Below are 19,603 nucleotides of genomic sequence, written 5' to 3' on the forward strand. Positions count from 1 at the left end.
TGTACCGAGCCCAGACTTACATTCATGCAAGAAAGGAAAAACATTTTTTAATTAAGTATATGGATTTGAGGCAAAAAGCTGGATATACTCGAAATCTTAAAGAAATATGAGTCTGGATTTTGATATTTGTATTTGCTATCTGTATTTTATTTTATTTCAAGGATCATTTTAGGAACTTGACTGCCATTCAATGTGCAGAAATAAACTGCATGTTCTTTCTCTTCCATTAACTTTTCTTTTTATCCCTCAGCCAGCTACTTTTTCTTCTTTTTGTATAATAATAACAGGATGGTACAAGTATAAGAAATAATGATCTGAAAATGCAGGAAATTGAGGGCAATTTTGTGAAAAGCAGCTGGAATTCTACATCTGCAATGCTGGTGCTAATTTGCTCGATTTTGCATTTAACCTGTCGGTCTTCAGAAGCATTTGCTTTTCCTTAGAGAAAAATAAAACAGCTCATGAAGTTATTACTAAGCTGACAACAGGAGAGAATTTTGAAAAAGTTTGCTGATTAAAGTGCATCTGAAGAAATTAGGCACTCGGTCACTTAATAAAGATGCTGCTGTTGTGAACGGAAGCTACTGAAGCCGGCTAGCCCTGATGCAGTGTGGAACCTGGTGAGTCAACAGATAGAATTAAAAAAATGAACTAATCGATCGCCCTGCATTACACCTTAATCACAAACTTTACTATATCTTATGGCAAGATAATGCTGAAAACAGAGAGTCAGCCAATGCAAAATATTAAGCCTGGCGACTCGGATGACATTTAGGAGGTCTTAATGTGGGTCCACGAATTTAAAAATCGAGGATGTTGGCCCAGCAGTCTTTAAAGGTGTTCAGTCTAATTAGTCTGGATTCGATTCTCATTTTTTAATCATGTAAGACAAGGCTAACTACTTCAGCTAAGTTACATCACGGTCTTTGTGATGTGGTAACATATAATATACAATTCCTCAATTATATGCTAAAAGTTACAAAGATCTTGGAGGCCTTACCCAACATTTTTAGGACAGAAAATGATCATTTATTAGTAGTGATGGGGAAGACACTTCCAGTCTGCATCAGTTAATTTGGGGGATTTTCTGTTGCTTTCATAAATTGCAGGAAAAAGTAGTTGCTAGTGAAGACAGTTGAATTTCAGATGGCTGTTCTTTTATTGCTTATTTAGGTGGAAATTTCATATTTATGATCTGACTTGGAAAGATATGATCTTGCACTGGCAGTTATCCCATCGAAATCTGAAGTGCATTCATTTTACTGAAGTTTTACATTTACATTATCTTTCTATCCACAGAACACTATATATATATATCAAGACAACATTCATCAGCCGAAAATATCTGCCTCAAATTTGTGCAAATGAGTATTGTGTTTCAACAGTGGTCTTATCATTCAATTCTGAAATACAGAAACACGGAGCAATCCAGGTAGGAAGGAAATTCAGGAGACCATCTATTCCCACCCCTGCTCAGAGCAACCAAAGCACCAAGTTAGATGGGTTTGCTCAGGGCCTTGTCCACTCTGGTGTTGAATCATGTCAAGGATGGAGATTTTGCAGCCTCTCTGGGCAACCTATTCCACTGTTTCACTACTCTCACGGTGAAAAAGTTTTCTTGATACCTAACTGGAATCTCCCTTGTCACAGCTTGTGTTTGTTGCCACACATCCTGTTGCTGTGCACCTCTTCAGTAGAGTTTGGCTCCACCTTCTCCACAAGTAGCCCCTAAGTGGTTGCAAACAGCATTAAGGACTCTCCTTGACCTTCTCCAGGTTGAGCAGACCCAGGTCTCTCAGCCTCTACTTGTACGTTGTGTGCTACAGCCCCAGCCAGCTTGGTGGCCCTCTGCAGGACTTACCAATCTGCCAATCTCTCTCTTGTACCAGGGGATCCAAAACTGGACATGGCACTCCAGATGTGGCCTCACAAGTGCTCCACAGAGGGGAATAATCACTTTCCTTAGCCTGCTGGTTACATTCGTTCTTCTGCAGCCCAATACGCTGTTCATCACCGCAAGGTTGCACTGCTGACTCATATTCATATCTGAGTAAAGACCGTATGCAGGCTTGTACCTTCAGCAGTACATTTAAGAGTAGTTCATCTGTGTATGTTTTTCACAGATCCATGTTCACCCCACCAACATTACAAATCAGCTGGACAAAAAACTCTTTTCGCAAGCCCTGTATTTTCAGCAATGTGACTGTACTAGCCTGAGCACAATGCACAATGCCTTTGAGAGCTGGTTTGGGTTGTCCTAGTGACACATAGAGCAGATCTGAGTGACTCCTAACAAAGGGCTCTGCATAGATCTCCAACATAAAGGCAAGAGACTCCATACCCTGTAAGCAGATAAGAAGCAGAAATATAAATAATTTTTCTTCTCTTTTGAGGGAAAAAGTTCCAGCAACCTGAATGCACAAAATAGCTACCGCAATTGATGTTTACAAGTATGTGTATATTCTATAAATATAGCTTAATAAATAGAAGCAGAATCTAATAACTACACAAAAGTGGTTAATTGATTTGGTTCAGCCAACATCCCTTCCCAATTTTGAACATCTGTTAGAGAACAAGGGCTATTAAACCTGCAGGTTGCAGCCGTGATCATGTCAACACAGAGAGGATCTAGACTGGCTTAAAATCAGCTTGCTTTGCAGTTTCATGAATTTTGGGGCCATCCTAGCACAGACAGTGAGCACTCAGGAGGACAGGCAGACTGCTGCAAGTCCCGGTTTGTGCGCTGCATTAGCCCCACGGGATCCTGGTCATGCTTAGGATATCTGAGTGCAACAGAGATTTAGCCCCTGGACCGGGGCAATCCAAGGCCCACTCCCCATGGCATTCTGCTGCCCACATTCACCGATATCCTCCCCCTTTATCCCTGTTTGGTGCAAGTGTTTCAATAGAAATAAAATCCCAAAGAGACTAGCACCCATTCAGCCTTCTGCACTGTATGTTGTAAGTCTTGGTTGTAATACTTTCTCTTAGGACGATGGTGCGTGCAGAAAATTCAGGTAAGAAGAAGGTTTTTTAGCAATTTATGTTTCAGCACCTCCCAGAAAGGTGGTAGAAAAAACAACGTAGAGCGATTCGTGGTTATTCCCATTTGGAAAAAATTCCTTTTCTAAGTTAGCAGTAAGACACAGGTATAACAGCGACGGTAATTATCTACCCGGAAAGGAACGGCTGAAGCGACTCCTCTGTTATTTTGAACGCAGCCTTCGAACAAGACTAGGTGGAAAATACACCTGTGTGCAATAGGCTGTCGGGACGTGACCAGGTACAACTGCCTGAAACTGTATGGTGTGTCAGACTTGTGGTTAGACTATAGGATCTATGGAGCTATTTGTACCTTTAAGCCTGTACAACAAAATGATATCACGCATGATGGGAGGAAAGAGTTATGAACTGTGCTGCCACTCAGGAAAAGGTCTGAGCAGCCGTAAAATGTTTTGAAAGCTTCCTTTAGAACCACAAAAAAGCGTGTTTTTTTCCCTCTGTCCAATATTAAGACTAACAGACTACAGGGCAGAGAATGACTGATTTGTTCTTCCCTTGTTCTGAACCACATCCTGACTCTGCCAGAGAGGACGAGAGTGCAGTAGGAACTCTCTACTTACAGGAAAAAAGTAAAAAAGCTTTCCTGTATAAAGCACCTATGCTTAAATAGTTCATATAACACATGAACACATGAAAAAACCCGCACAAGAACAGAGAATAAATATCAAAGTTTGCAGAATATTATGCAGCTACTGCAGGACACGGTAGCAGAAAATCAGCACTAAATGCATTTCGCTTACCCAGTCTGGGTCTGGCCTGTGTTTTGATTCCTGTTCCTACTACAAATGACAGAAAGCTGTTATAGATAGCAGCCAGGTAACTTTTGCTTGGACCTGGGAATTAATTTCTCTGTCCAGGAGCGACTAACAGTTCTGGGGGATACTGGGCTGTACTGGCTCTGGTTTGGAAGGATTTAACATTCTTCGTGGTGCTGTTTTCTCTCTACCACCTTCTGATTTTCCTGTAGCATTTTACAGCTCATGTCTAATAACTTGTGGCTGTGAGACCTTAAACGACCTTGAAATAAGTGACCTTTAAATAAGGTAGGACCAGGGCAGTGCAGCTCTGCTGCAGAGGAAGGCAGAGGTGGAGGGGGCCATCCCTCCAGGGAGGCTGTGGGGCTCAGCTCTCTGCTATGGGGAGGCGTCTGAAGGTGCGGATGGGACTGAAGAGTGTGTTTGTAACTCAGAGTGATGGGTGCTGCCACCCAAATCTCTCCCGGGTGTGAGGAAACAACCCCACCCCTCCATCACGTCAAAAGACAACAAGTTTTTGATAACCTGACATGCAACCTCCCTGTTTATCACAGACTCCTCTCAGCTGCTATGGAGGTGTCTCTTCTTAAGAACAAGTTGTTTCCTCTGACCTTTCCACTGCTGATAGAAGCCACGCTGCAACATGAGGTCTGTACTGCTGATATGGGTCCTGCAGCCACGCCACTATCAGGTCTCCGTGTCCATGTCCTGAATGGTATCACCCAACTGATAGGGTGCAGACCTGGAGCCCACAGGTCAGCCTCCTTGGGTCAGGGAGAGGTAATGCTGAGGTTAGCACTGGTGGATCGCTGCTTTACTTCCTCCTGGGAGAAGAGAGGTGCTTGCAGACTTGTCACAGTGGGCTGGATGGAGGGACAGCAAAACCAGAGGTGAATGCTGCTGGCCACCAGACTTACGCTGCAACACCTTAGCTGGCCCTTGGCTGTCATGAGGACGTGGGCAAATGAGACTTTGTGCAATGGGGCTGTCAGCTGTCCTGTGTGAGGCTCCGCAAGCTCTGTGTGCAGCTCAGCGACCTGGAGGCCTCCGGTCCCTCATGGCCAAGGTTTGCTCCCCTCAGGCATTTGCCTAAGGTTTCCAGTCAGTTCCCTCAAATGTAAACTGTATTGTCTCTTACCTCAGGATCACCCCGCTCATTTGGGTTGGAGCCACCGGAGAGCTGGCACAGAGGGCAACAGCCTGCATGCTGGGCACTCTCTCTCTGTGCGTATGGACACAAGGTCTCCTCTTCCCCTCGGTACCCTTCCACCGGTTGTGGCCCACAAGCCTTCCCAGGGGTTGTTGTGGTTAGCTGGACTGCTGGTTTCCCCAGCTATTATTGGATTTAAAGGCAGCGTGTGAACTGACAGGGTACCAGTCACCATCAGACTTGTTTCCTCTGATTTTTCTGTGTGCAGTGATGTTCCACAGGGTGTAGACCTTTGAAGGACATACATCTTAAAAGCTTTTTTGCTGGAATTTATCTGGCTCCCTATAGAACACTTTAGCCTACTATTGCATATGTGCTTCAAAATCTCAAATAATTTCTATGCAGTTATGCTAACAAATCAACAAGGTGGAACCATTTCAAGTGACTAGTGAAGCTGTTAGCATCACTTGAAGTGCTAGCGCACCAGCAATACCAGGATGACTTATCAGTTTCCATCATTTAATCCTATCCTAGTAAGCTTCCACATTAGATATGACAATAAAGATAAGCAGAAAATAAACCAGGTGTCCAAGGCCTCTCCTCTCACCCTGGGAACCTGGGAATGTTCCCAGGCAATCCCACCGTGATGGACAAGCACTTGCTGGGGAGAGAGCTCACCTGACTGAGCCCACCTGCATGTACACAGTATCATCTTCTTTACCCCAATGAAGGTTCAAGTCCATGTTTGCTTTTCTTTTTTGCCCCAACTCCCCCCGCCCCCCTGCCTGTGTATTCATTATGTATGTGTTCGCGCCTTGAAGGTACCATCACGTGCCATTGCAGGGCAGCAGCAGGGGCGGTGGTGGTAATCTCACAGCTATGGCATTTGATGGCAGGTCTCCCAAGGGCACGGCTCTTCCGAGAGCAATGCGATTGTTACGATTAGCTGTACTAGTTGTGACACACAACCAATGGCACAAAAAGTCCTCAGGCAATGATTTCTTGTGGGATGGATAAAATAAGGTCAAGGAACTTTATCATCTGACGTGTCATAAATGCAACATGACTCTGCACATATGGTTGACTTCCTTCACAGTGTACCTAAATGTGGGAATAGCTGCTAAAGACAGCAACGCCTACAGAATCACAGACTTCTGAAACCACTTGTTAAATCACAGTACTTGATTAGTGTTGAACTGTGAGACAATGAAGGAAGGCTTCTCTGCAAGAGTACAGGCACTGCAAGGAAGCCTACCAGGTAGGGGACTGCTGTTGGAAGCGTAAAGCAATGCAATGCCCATCTCAATGAAGCGGTATGGGCTAAGTCACACGACCTGACAGGTGGGACCAGCTCACATTGCACCAAGGGACAGTTACTACAGCTCAGCTGAGTCTTGTTGTGTTGTGGACAGCCCTACATCCACCCTGCAACTGAGGGTTTTTTAGAACGGCATAGAAGCCCAGGGTTAGGTTCCTGAGCTGTCAACATCTATGCGCTGAGGTGGCCTAACTTCCCAATCAATCTGAGCACTCACGCTGTATTTAACATTTTGCAGTCTCTATTAAGTAGTCATTGACCATAAACTTAAAAGACACACTTCAGCTGTAACATTAAAATAAGTAGAGATGGCATTCTGCAATATGGAAACGCAAAGGATGGACAGAGGTGATCCCTACAGAAATTACCCTGGGGATCATCGTGGAGAGAAGATGGAGCTGTGGAAGGGATTACACAGCTTGTCAGTAACAGTGGATTTTCTGGCCAAAACTCTGTATTGGAGATCAGGCCTGCAGGCTTTGTAACAGGAGCTGCGTTTGATATTCTGCGCTGAAATAGTCTTGGAAGATTTCACTCCTTCATTGCCGTAGCCAAGCCTGTGCACAAATTTTACACAGATGCACAGGGACGATCTTTATGGACGTAACTTCTACTAATCTCAGGTGACTGGTGTATCTGGTGGAGAATTCGACCTTATGACTGGCGGTGTCAGTTTTACCTTTCCATTCATTGGTCAATATGACAAGACTGAAATATTTCACAGCTTTAGGGCATTTCAAAAAATGAGAAACTTGATGTTTGACAGGGCTGGCTAAAAACATTCAGAACCCTGTGAATATACATCCCAATTCTGACTCATGTAGCCAACACATACGATGTCATCTGTGTATTTTCCACAATGTCCCTATTTCTTTTAGTACGTGCCGCCTGAGATGTGTTTGAAGGGGATCAGTATTGTGATTGGCCTCAGTTGAGAAATCTTCAGTTGTAGGAGGTGTAAATGGTATTGTCTTTTACCGAGCAGAGAACGGTGCGCCTGAAGTGGAGGTAGCAGGGTAGAGGCAGGAACAGAACAGTCAATTTTTTTGAGTTATTTAAAGCAACAGAAAGAAGTCGCTCACCCAGACAAGGATATAGATGGGAGAAGATAAGTCAGACACGGAGGCAGAAGGAGCTGGACTGAAGCAGCCCAGGAATGCAGCGTCCGGCTACCAAGCTGTATTTTCCTTAAGCCACAGAGAAATCCCCAAATTCCAAGTTTAACATTGCTCTCTGCTAGCAAGTATCTGCGAAACCTGTTGGTAAAACGTGCACTCCATCTGCGCTGACAGCAGGGCCAGAGAGCAGGACAACCTGCTGTTGGGAGAAGCTCCTCAGAGCCTGCGGCAGCGATCCAGGCAATGGATACAGGAACCCTACAGCAGCAGCTTGCCGTGCCTGTGTTCAGCCGGTTCGAAATGCATCAGCTGTAGTCTACGTTCCCTGTTGTAACAGCGATAAAGGAGAAAATTAAAGTCGGAAGGAGGACTTGGCGTGGCATTTTTTAAACCCGTGCTCTCTTTGTATCATGTGGCTATGATAACGTACTTTTTATGCTAATGGAGTTAGCGTAGGTTTTATAATAACTTTTTCCTGCAAGGTGCTGAATACTCTCTTTTTTTTCCTGAAGTCATTGGAATTCAGGATTCGGTACCCTTGCAGGGGCGGGCTGTATTTTCCTAGTATAGGCAGCATTTGAGGAGGAGCAATGTCAGTTTGATTCCCCTGGATTAATACCGTGTGTGCTGAAAAGAGAAGCTGATATAAAAAGCAATTGAGATGAGTTATGAGACTGGGAATTTTCTTTGCTAGTGTATTGCTACTGTTTTACACCTTGGCCATTTCATTTGTGAAAGATTAATTAAGGTCCAAGTGATTAGATTAGGCTAATGTGCTGACTCAAAACATAATAGGAATGCAAGAAGAAATGAAAGGGAAAAGGCATGGTAAATATGCAACGCATTTTGCAATAAGATTATTTTTGCTAGGTTAAGGTAATACAGTTTTATTAGCTTGCGCTAATTGCGTATGACTGGAATGATGACTGCAAAATAAACCTTAGAAATCTCTGTGTTCAGACTAACACAGGTGCTCGGAATACCACAGAAACAGATGTCTTTATGTCTCCAAACATACTTTGTATACCTGAAGTAACCAAAGTGAAACCTGTTGAGAGAGGATAGATTTTTAAGAATTTACACCTTAAGATATGACGCGATGGCTTAGCTTTTCAGACTGGGAGCAAGAGAAAAATGTTGAGCTCCTCACCACTGAGATCCCCCAACTCCTACCTGGGCATCAGTATCCATGTGTTTCTCGTACCCTCACTGACGCTCTTGATCACCTCCTGGAAAGACTCCCCCGTCTCCCCTCAGCCCTAGTGATAGGGAACATCTCTCCAGAGCATATTTTCCATTATTTCGCTCCCCACCTGGCCCTGCATAACTGGAACTTGGAGTTTACTGAGGGAACTTTTTGCAGGTGATAGCGATTTAAGGGCAATTTTAGAGGCAACACAGGTGAGAAGATCTAGGCTTGCTGATTTCATTTCTCTTTGACTGGTAGGCTGGCAGTACCATAAAGAGAAGAAAAGAGGAGGAGGGAGGGGAAACCAGTCTTTCTATGGTGGTGTTTCTGGAGTTTGAATTAGAAAGAAGAAAGTACAGAAGCTGGTAGCTGTCCTTACTTCTTGTGAGTAATCTTGACTGCTCAGTTGTTTCTTGGAACGGCAACTCTAATCATTAACTTCTTACCGTGGGTCACGGGAGGTGAATTTGGTAGTCAGCTCCCATGACCAAGCTTAAGTTATTATAAATAATAAAACAAGAACTGGGACCCTGGTAAACTTGGGAAATTCCCAAAGGACTGCTTTATTTTAAAAAAAGATTTGCATGCGAGTTCTCCAGTTGAAGACACTGAAGGGCCCCAGCTGAATATATCGTAGGAGGTTTTGGAAAAGAATAGTGAAGCCACTGGATGTTTGAGGAAAAGAATGTGAAAATGAGCAAATTAATTTGTGGCCGTTGACAGGAAAATTGAAAATATCAAGCATTCCAAAATGTTTTGATTCAAAACTGAGCTATTTGTTTTACTGTGATGTATTCGCATCTCTTAAGGTCACTTTAAACAAAAGTGGAGCTATCAGTTTGCAAAACTGACGATGATTTCCACAGATTCAAATTTTTTCAAAAAATACATTTCAAGCAGGTAATTAAGTAAGAGGTGCCTTTTTCCTGCAAGCAATGCTTATTTTGACAAATCTGCTTATTCTGTGGAAAGATTTAAGAATGTTCAACCACTTCTAGTCGTAAAACATGCGAGATTCAAGCCAATGTTAAATATCTATTTTAAATTTGTGATTTTTGTTGTTTGCACTCCTCTTATGGAGATGTATGACAGCTTAAAAAATGATTGTGCCTCTGTTTTTAAGATGCCTCAGGCAGAAATTCTAAAATGTTCAAAAACTAGTTCCTTAACATCACAAAATTCAAGCACTTGGCATCGATTTGCACTTTTGAAAATTCAGGCTGTTGTACATTTTGTAAAAAGTAACGAAAAATATTTCATTCACATAAAATACTACATTGGGTTTGCATTCCTGAAAGTATTTGACGATGTAGCTTTTTCCTTGGAAGCGAAAACAGCTTCCAACAAAGCATAACGTACAGAATAATCATATTACTTTAAGGTGACATATAATGTTCATTCTTGTAATTTTCCCTGATCAATGCATTTTTACTATCACCTCATTATCTGAAGAGCTAATAAATAACAAATGGCATGCAGTTTTCATGACTCTGCATTTCAGTTATTTATCAAATTTCCTCTAATATTTCAGTTGACTCTATCAACTACCTGGAAAAATCAATATCTGATAGGACTCCATGGCGTGTAGCAAAGTATATAAGCATGAGGTTTGTATTGCTTGGTCTCAATTTGTCACTTCAAACCATCTGACTGAGAAGTGGCTCTTAAATCCTCTTGTCATTTGACTGTTATCTGATTTGCAGGAATCCAAGACTTAAGCAACCATGTCCAATGAGGCAGAACTCATTCACATGTTTAAGGGGATTCCCTTTACCACCAGGTCTTCTCCAGAACTTTTAAAATCCTTGGATACTTTCGATGCTAGAGAAGATGACGTCCTTTTGGTTTCCTATCCTAAATCTGGTATGTTCTACTTTTATATGTTCATTGCAAGAAGTCTCAATTGTTTGTTTCATGTTCTCTGCTTAAAGTAGTTGGGGAATGTGTGTGTGTGAGCGGGGAAGGATGCTTGAGTATGTGAGTATATTATTCTGTCAGTAAGTGTTCAAATTACAAAAAAATATGGGTCATTTGTCTAAATTTTGATTCTTTACTTGAAAATAATCTGAGGTGTTTTCACACTGGAAAGCAAACAAATATTTATTTCTCGTAAGCAAAATCTGTACTTGAAGGATTTTCCTGAGGATTTTCTACATTCAATTATGGGCAAGTCAAGAGTTGTATTGAGTTATTTGTATGGCTCTTGGCTGTAGATGTATTAATTTCTTATTCCCTCTCCCCCTACCTCACTAGCACACAGAAGCACGCGCCAAAGAGGAAGCTCAATCAGTACTTTCTAAATATACAGACACAAGTCTGTATGAGGAAAAAAAATCCCAGGTTATTCTAAATTAAATGATAAAAATAATACAACCACCTCTCAACTGGCAAGCAGCTTGTCTAATGAGATTGTTTTGGTACCAATATTAACGCTGCTCACAGAGTTACTTTGTACTTCAGCCATAGCCATAATTTTTCCAGTATTTATATATTTGGAGCGAACGGGTTATTTGGTTATGTAAAGTTTCTTGAATCTGGGGGATTAGAAGTATCACTTGTGCACTGGCAAGCTGTTTCCATATGCAAAACGCATGTTCCACGTATTTTCTCAGTAACATGTTTTCCTTTTTTCCCTTTTTTTTTTTTTTTTTCTCCTTAAAATTCCTTTTCTGCAGGCACTCACTGGCTCGCAGGAGTTATAACAAAGCTTTACGATACTCAAGTTACACTAACATCTCCCATTGAATTTGGAGATATTTCCAAACTGGAGGAACTGAATAAACTCTCATCAAAGAGGATCATCCCAACACACTTAGACTACAACATGCTACCTGAAAATTTTAAGAATAAAAAATGCAAGGTAAGGCAAAAAGATATAAAAGCTGTAAGACGTGTTAAGTGTCTACTAGGAATTGATTTTTGTCTTGTTGTTCCTTAATAATTTTGAAATGATTTACAGTTGCCAGAAGTGGTTTGCTGTGAATTTTAGAGACACAGCTGACCAGCAGTTGAAGGCAGCGCAAACAGGGACTTGGGCTAGGGGTTGGGTTCTTCTGCTCCTGCCCCGCAGCTCCCACGGGGGGATTTGTATACCAGGCATCACACAAAATACAACATCAATATCTTTCAATTTGAAATATATTATTAGGGATGGGTGTGTGTGTGTTCTCATGGCCCCGTTTCCTAGTGGCTGGAGAACTACAAAATAGTTACGGGTACTGGTAGGCTGTTCTGGGGGTGACAGTATTCTGCCCCTCCTATCAAAGCTTTGCGAAGACCCAAAGAGATGTTGGGCAAACAGAGGAGAATTGAAATATGGGAATCGGATTCAGATCACAGTTTTGGGTTCCTCCCATGCTACTGTGGAAGGTCTTCAAAAAATCAGCTCTGGGCACCAGAATTTCAGGATTACTCAGATCCAGAATTTTGGGACAAGGCTAATTTGAATGAAAGCCCATCATTTAAGTTTTGCACCTGTCAGGTGAATGTTAATTAGTTAAATGGATTCATATGTTAGATATGAGATAGTATAGTGAGTCATGAGTTAAAATGAACACGGCCTCTTTCATAAACCATAAACATTACCCAGCTGTAGCAAACACACCTCTGTCCACGTGGAATTGTTTACCAACCGCTACTGACTTCTGCCTAAGCAGGGACAAACACACTTCTATTTTAATGGCGTGGTCACCGACAGAAGAATCCTAAAGGAAAGGGTTTTCACGCTGCAAACTGCTTATGAAAATGCTACACTTGCACACAGAGCTCCTCTAAAATAAAGGAAGGACATTATCATTAATAATGTATCATCTTCATTTACAGATGATCTACATCTGCAGAAATCCAAAAGACACCGCAGTGTCCATGTACCATTACTACAGAGATAACCCAAACCTTCCCACTGTAGACACCTGGACTGCTTTCTTTGACTTGTTTGTAAAAGGAGAAGGTAAGGACAAATGTTATGTTTTCTCCTTGCAGTTTACGTTAGTTTGCTATGCACAGAAAGAGTTAAGAAACGTTAACTTTGTGAAAACTCCTTATTGCACTCCTTATTCATATGGCTTTAGTCGGGGATTTTTTTCAGGATAAATTCTAATGCCAAACTAAACAAGAGCAAATCACAGGATGCTATCTTCAGCCCTGCAAGAGACAGGAGACATTTTGATAAGTGGCTGCATTATTTCAGCACAACTGCTCTTTGCAGGTTTTTGCTGTTCTTTGACATATCTGTTGAAAAGCATATCCTCACAGCCAAGTTACTGGTTTCATTTCTTCCCACAAACACTCTCAACCCCCTGACAATTTGTTGATTCTGATGCAGATTTGCCTGTGTTAAAACACTTCCAACCTTGTCTTGCGCACCACAATAAAAGACTGCTTCCCTCCAAGAATTCATGTTTATACTGTGATAAAGGAGGTATGTGCGCACAGCTCCTCCCAAGCAGATGTAAGGGCAGCTGGGCTCACCGCAGCCAGCTCCTGTCCTTGGCAAGCAGGCTGGTGGGGCAGGTACTCCTTCTGAAGGTGCTCGGTCAGCTCTATGTGGCTCACTGCCATGCCGAAGTGCGGGCAGTGGGGTGCATGGGGCAGACTGTCCCCGTGCTGCAGTGAGAGCTGTGCTTGCAGGGGTAGTGTCTTCTCCAACCTTGAAGACAGCCTTGGGTGGCCCTTCAAAGGGAGTCTAGATGCTTTTATAAAGCCTTCCTGCACACACGCCGCCTGATATGTTGTCTTAGTAGCAGGGTCCAAAGACCAAGGACAAGAGTGAGATTTTATTTTTTTTTTTTTTTTATGAGTGGCCGTGGCGGCATGGAATCAGACAACAGGACCGTGTTCCAGTTATGCACTCCCATTTTTAGTGTTTTATTACTCCTTTGAGGACGTGTTCCTGCTTTACAATCATAGAATCACAGAATTGCTGAGGTTGGAAGGGACCTTTAAGATCATCAAGTCCAACCATTAACCTGCCCTGACAAAACCACTTCTAAGCCATGTCCTCAAGTACCACATCTACCCTCTTTTTAAACACCTCCAGGGATGGCAAATCCACCACCTCCCTGGGCAGCCTATTCCAATGTTTAATAAGTGAAAAAAATTTTCTTAATAGCCAATCTAAACCTCCCCTGACATAACTTGAACCCATTTCCTCTCGTCCTATCACTTGTCACCAGGGAGAAGAGGTCAGCCCCCACCTCTCTACAACCTCCTTTCAGGTAGTTGTAGAGGGTGATAAGGTCTCCCCTCAGCCTCCTTTTCCCCAGGCTAAACAACCCCAGTTCCCTCGGTCATTCCTCATAAGACTTGTTCTCCAGACCCTTCACCAGCTTTGTAGCCCTTCTCTGGACACGCTCCAACACCTCAAGGTCCTTCTTGTGGTGAGGGGCCCAAAACTGAACGCAGTACTCGCAGTGGGGCCTCACCAGGGCCGAGTACAGGGGGATGATCACTTCCCTAGTCCGGCTCACCACACTATTCCTGATACAGGCCAGGATGCTGTTGGCCTTCTTGGCCACCTGGGCACGCTGCTGGCTTATATTCAGCCAGCCGTGCACCAACACCCCCGGGTCCTTTTCTGCCGAGCAGCTTTTGAGCCACCCCACACCAATCCTGTAGCGCTGCATGGGGTTGTTGTGACCCAAGTGCAGGACCCGGCACTTGGCTTTGTTGAACCTCATACCATTGGCCTCGGCCCATCGGTCCAGTCTGTCCAGATCCCTCTGCAGAGCCATCCTACCCTCAAGCACATCAACACGCCCACCTAGCTTAGTGTCATCTGTGAATTATTAACTGCTGTTATTGTCACAGTGACTATAACAGCGGCAATAATAGATCAGCTTGAAAACTTTGAAAGAATAGCGCCATTGCAGTCATCATGGGCTTACATCAGGGCTCCAAAAGTCAATTTGTCTATTGGCTTATGTGGGCTTTGGCTCGGATCTTGTGTTCCTAGTTCAGAGCTGCCTTAAGACACGTGCTTCAGTGGTCTGCAGGATCTTGGCTTGTTTAGTAACAACTCTGAACATACAATAGTGGGGGGGGGGGGGGAAGGATTATATTAAATTTTAAAAGCATCTCCCATTTGTCTGTAAATTAGTAGGCACCTTCTATTTTCTGTGTGCTCATGCATGGCATAAAAAGATAACTATGTTGGTTACAACAGAAATTTATGTAAGAGGTGATGCAGAGAGAGAGCCTGTCATTTTTGCTCCTAATAGAAACTTATGAAGGTTGTTCTGCTTGATTCAGATTTTGTAGTACTCTTGCAGAGTTAATCTCGGTTCAGAACAAGGGTGAGGACACATGGAGACAACTGTGATGCTATCCCTGGAGTCTCCGAGGCTGTATGCTCTACCTCTGAAGCCAACGGGTCTATTCTACACAATCGCTGAGCACAACCCCAGTGTATTTGAGCAGGACAGCAGGGTTTAATTGCACACCACGGGGCTCACATGCCTTGCAGTCAGGTAGTGCTTTATGTGCTGGAGGCAGCTACAGACTGGAACGTTCAGCAAAAAACTTAATTACAACTCAAAGTTTGCAACCAAAATTATGTCTGTTACAAAATTATACTTTTCTAGGGGCAGTTATAAAGCAAAGTCACAGTTCTGGAGAATGCTGGCTGTGATTGCTCTGTCCAAGCTTCTTCTCATTGCCCTATGGGAGTCTTTCAACTCATCTTTCCATGCAGTCCATCTTGTCTTTCAACCAGAAGGGTCTGAATTTTCTTTTTTAAAAGAAAGCTGAAATTTAGCTCTCCTCCCATGGTTCAGCAAAAGTTGCGTTCAGACAAAACAAGTACTATGAGTCAACTATAAAACCGTAAGTTATCTGTGTTGTTGCCTGAATGAGGTATTTGCGTAATAACTTCTTTACATAATTCTTCTTTGACTTTTAAAAATAATATAGATTCCCCTCTGCTAGGACCAAATAGAGCTAACAATGGCTCGCTCCATTTAACAGGCTCCTTATTGCACTTCCTAGTGAAGTGACCATATTTCTGGCTGTGACCACAAGACTTAGATTTGGAGCCTATTTCCACGACAGAATCGTATCTCAGAACAGTATCTGCTTCTCTGATGCAAAACCAAATTCTAACAGAATGGTAACCTCTTTAGAGTGTAAGTTTGAATGGCTTCACAAAAAGAATTTAATCCGTTTTAGAGGAATACAGGGTACATGCTAAGAAGGGATCATTCCCCCAAATGTGTGAGATACAGGCAGAGTTATTTATGAATAAAGTTTACATGAATCTCTTTTACATGGGCTTTCTTTTCAGTTGTCTGCGGATCCTGGTTTGATCATTTCCTAAGTTGGGAAGAACATGAAAATGAAAAAAACATCCTGTTTTTGTTCTATGAAGACATGAAGAAGGTAAATATGCTCTCTGCTCTTATTTTAGAATGCCTTACTTGTAAATTAACATCATTAAAATATCAAAGAGCAAATTATAATGAAGAAGGAGAAAGAAGGAAAATGTGAATGTGTGTCTTTGGGCAAATTTTATATTTGCATGGAACTTGCATCAGTGAGCTAATTCTGACTGCACAAGTTATATACATATCAAACCCTGTGAGAGTTGCATCTCATCATAGATGCAGGAGTGGGACACATATTACATAATTTTCCCCAGGCTACAGGAAGAATTTTAAGTTCCTTGTTCATGGTCCTATGGAAAGAGCCACACATGAACCTGCTATGCCTGACATTTCAGGTGAAATTTTCAAAAAGTGATGTAAGACAACAGGACTACTCATGGCCAGTAGGGCTTGTGCTGCCAATAAAGAAGAAAATTAGAGGCTGGGAGGGTAGGAAGAAAGTTTCTATGAAAGGAAATTACTACGCAGAACACTCAAATACCAACACTGCTTAGCTTTCAGCAAATGAATTTTAGCATGAATAGAAAATGCTTCCTAGTGTTTCTATTAAAATACTTCTGTTCATTTTTTGGGGGGAAAAAAAAAAATCCACTACAAGGAATATAAACAAGCCATTTTGGATCCTGAGTCACTTGTTGGATCTCTTGATATAGTACCTCCAATGAAATAAGCTGCTTATACAGAAGCTGATCTTTGAGTACTTCTCTATTCCCAGTGAAATAATTCTGAGAGACAGGAGAAGACTTTGCCTGAACTAGGAGTAAAATTGGCAATGTAACCGTATTTGATATCACATGCATACTCTGCATTTACTAATTTCTGTGAGTATGGTTAAGAGGGGAATCGGGTTTACTGTACTTGTCATCTACACAGTCTAGTGACATGTTTAGCTTTGCTTGAAAGCAAATAAACGTGTGATAAACCTGGTATGTAATAAAAAGGATCCTTTTCGTATCAATGAAAAGTCTGATAATCAGCTCAGAAATATAAAAGCTTTATTTTCCTTGTACCTCAGGATCTGCATAAGATTGTAAGCAAAATTAGCCTGTTCCTGGGTTTAAATGTCAGTGACAATGATATCCAAGAGATCTGCAAGAAGTCCTCATTCTCAGAGATGAAAAGTGACACAGAAAAGGAAAACAGCGATCCCAGTCACACCGTTTGTGCGCTGACATCCAACAGGAAGCTGATTTTCCGAAAAGGTAAGTTCCCTGGGCCGGGCTTAACACAGCAGGAGTGGGAATCCAGCCAGGGGCCACAGTCCAGGTCTTTCCTGCACTGTAGTGATGTTTTGGGTCAGCTCTGGGAAGCAGACAGGATCCTTCAATTTGAAGCCATCTTAAAAATTACTTTCTTTCTAAGTTCTCTGATTGCAAATGCAAACTTATACTAGAGAAGCACAGAGGAGTCTGAACAAGTCTGACTAATTTGGCTCCGTGGGAGCTTTTGAGCTAAAAGGAAAGGTTCACGAAGCAATACTCTTTATCTTTCCTCTTTTATCTAAAAGTTGACCACCACAGTCTTTTACAACGTGTCCCCTCTGGTATCACCTGTGAAGGTCACCTAGTTTACTAGAATGAGAGAGAGGGAGGCACATTCCTCCCGAAGCAGACTGCTTGCAGCCTTTACCCTCCATACCACCTCTTATCTTATGGAAACGTTCCTGAAAAAGGAATATGCTGACAATGACAACACTGAAAGAATGGATGACTCAATCACTTGATGGCCTCACAGGTAGCCTTCAGACTTTGGCCAAGCTGGAATCCGCAGTAAAATCTTAGCTCACATGTGACTTTAAAACACATGCAGAAGCTGTTTTCTTGCTCCTGACATTTCAGAACCTTCCTCTGATTTGGATAATAAGTAAATCACAACCATCATGCTTAGATGGATTTTGATTATTTTTACTTGGTTAATTTTTGAACTATAACTGAGAGTCTAAAACTAAGAGTTGTTTCAGTTAATAAAAAGGGAAACAGTACCTTGTGCTAATTCAGAATATTTTTACCAATGAGCTGAAGCAAATGCCAAAATACAATGTCAGTAAAAACCAACCCAAAAAAACCCTCAGATATACTTTTCTAAGTCAGTGAACTTTGACGAAAACATGTTGAAAAATCTGAGAAATCCCAACAGTTTCACTAGTAGTTCCTATACAAACCCCTGAGTTTTAGCTGGTTTCAGCCAGTTTACAGAAGATTTATATGTATATATTATTCTTCAGGCTCTCTTTTCTTGTCCTTACTGCCCGGAATGCTACTTTAGTCAGCAGTTTTGGGATGCAGGATCTTTAGAGGATGCACATGAGGGGAAACCGTAAGCACTGCCTTATTAAAATATGACAGTTTAAAAAAAAAAAACAATTTCCTGTTTGCTCAAACAGTTGAAACACTTTATTGAACTGTGAGTGTGCATGGTCACCCAGAAGTAGTTAACTGCCCACTTTAGTGGGACAACTCATCCGTAGAAAGCCCGAGAGATTAGGAGCGGGAGTGAGGATGGGATTCATCCATCGGGTCACTCTGGGCTCCTTTTTTTGGAGTTGCCTTTAGTCAATGGAGTCAATATGGCTGCTTTTGGGGCACCATTCATCTGATGAGTTGTAGATGTTGACTAGTATGAGATGGGTTCAGCCAGGAAGTAACCAGTACCTCTACTGACTATGAAAGAGCTCAGATGGAGACCTTTAACTGCGTATATCTAAGGTGTGGCAAGTAGCCTCTCTGCTGAGATGACCAGGAGTTCTAATTCCATCTAGGAAACCCACTGCTCTTCACATACCACTTAGCATTGTTGGCACTAACCAAGTCTGAGGCTGAGGGTTTAACAGCCTTTATGGACGATGAATCAGCTGCTTCCATCAGTCTCACCAGACCAATAAAACAATTACTCATGATCATGACCTACTGCAGAGGCTATGGTTAATAATATATTAATAACTTGTGCCAACTGCAACATTAACAAAACTGGGACGCCTTTCAATCATTTTCTGCACTATATATTGCTAGCCTCACTGTTCTCTTTCTGCTCCTGCTCTCCTAGGCGCTGTTGGTGATTGGAAGAACCATTTCACTCCAAAACAGAATCGAAGGTTTGAGGAGATATTTAATGAGAAAATGAAACTCAGCAAAATGGCGAAAAGTCTCACCTATGAATTTTGATTCCACGTGAAGAACAATACCCAGTTATCAACAAATACAGAGAGAGCAATGGGTGGGAAATTCTGAGTGGGAGTTCCTGTTCAGTTTACAATCCTCCCAATAGAAAGGACTGTAAACATGAGATTTGGAGGACAGGAAAATTCTGACACAATGCGAGAGCTGGACTCAGCTTTCAGCGGGTAGATGTATATGGTTTTACAGAGTCAGGTGTCAGACCCATTTTTCTACAACCAAATCTACTTCAACATGTATTTATTTTTTTGCTCTAGCAAGGATACGAATGGACTTCTCAAATTTGATTTAGGAATTTTACCTAAGATGTTAAGAAAAAAACAAAAACAAATCCACAAGAATCTAAATATACAAAAAGTCTAAAAACACATCATAAGAAAATGACCAAAGATTTGACCCCCAGACTCCCTCCCTGATCTACCATGATTTGGAAAGTGCCTATCTTATTGGACTTTGTT

At 42.2% G+C, this 19,603-nt stretch overlaps 1 protein-coding gene across 1 annotated transcript; it reads left to right on the forward strand.

Moving 5' to 3' along the window:
• Positions 1 to 10,317: 10,317 nt before the first annotated feature.
• Positions 10,318 to 19,133, forward strand: LOC309683616 (sulfotransferase 6B1-like; the record flags this gene model as incomplete). Its single annotated transcript, XM_082497932.1, has 6 exons — positions 10,318 to 10,456; positions 11,269 to 11,453; positions 12,416 to 12,542; positions 15,873 to 15,967; positions 16,988 to 17,174; positions 19,015 to 19,133. 6 exons carry the CDS (start codon positions 10,318 to 10,320, stop codon positions 19,131 to 19,133), a joined length of 852 nt encoding a protein of 283 aa, XP_082354058.1.
• Between the last annotated feature and the right edge of the window lie 470 nt (positions 19,134 to 19,603).

This window comes from Vanellus vanellus (genome assembly GCF_965231255.1).
Source record: "Vanellus vanellus genome assembly, chromosome: 1".
In the NCBI taxonomy this organism is placed as follows: Eukaryota; Metazoa; Chordata; class Aves; order Charadriiformes; family Charadriidae; genus Vanellus; species Vanellus vanellus.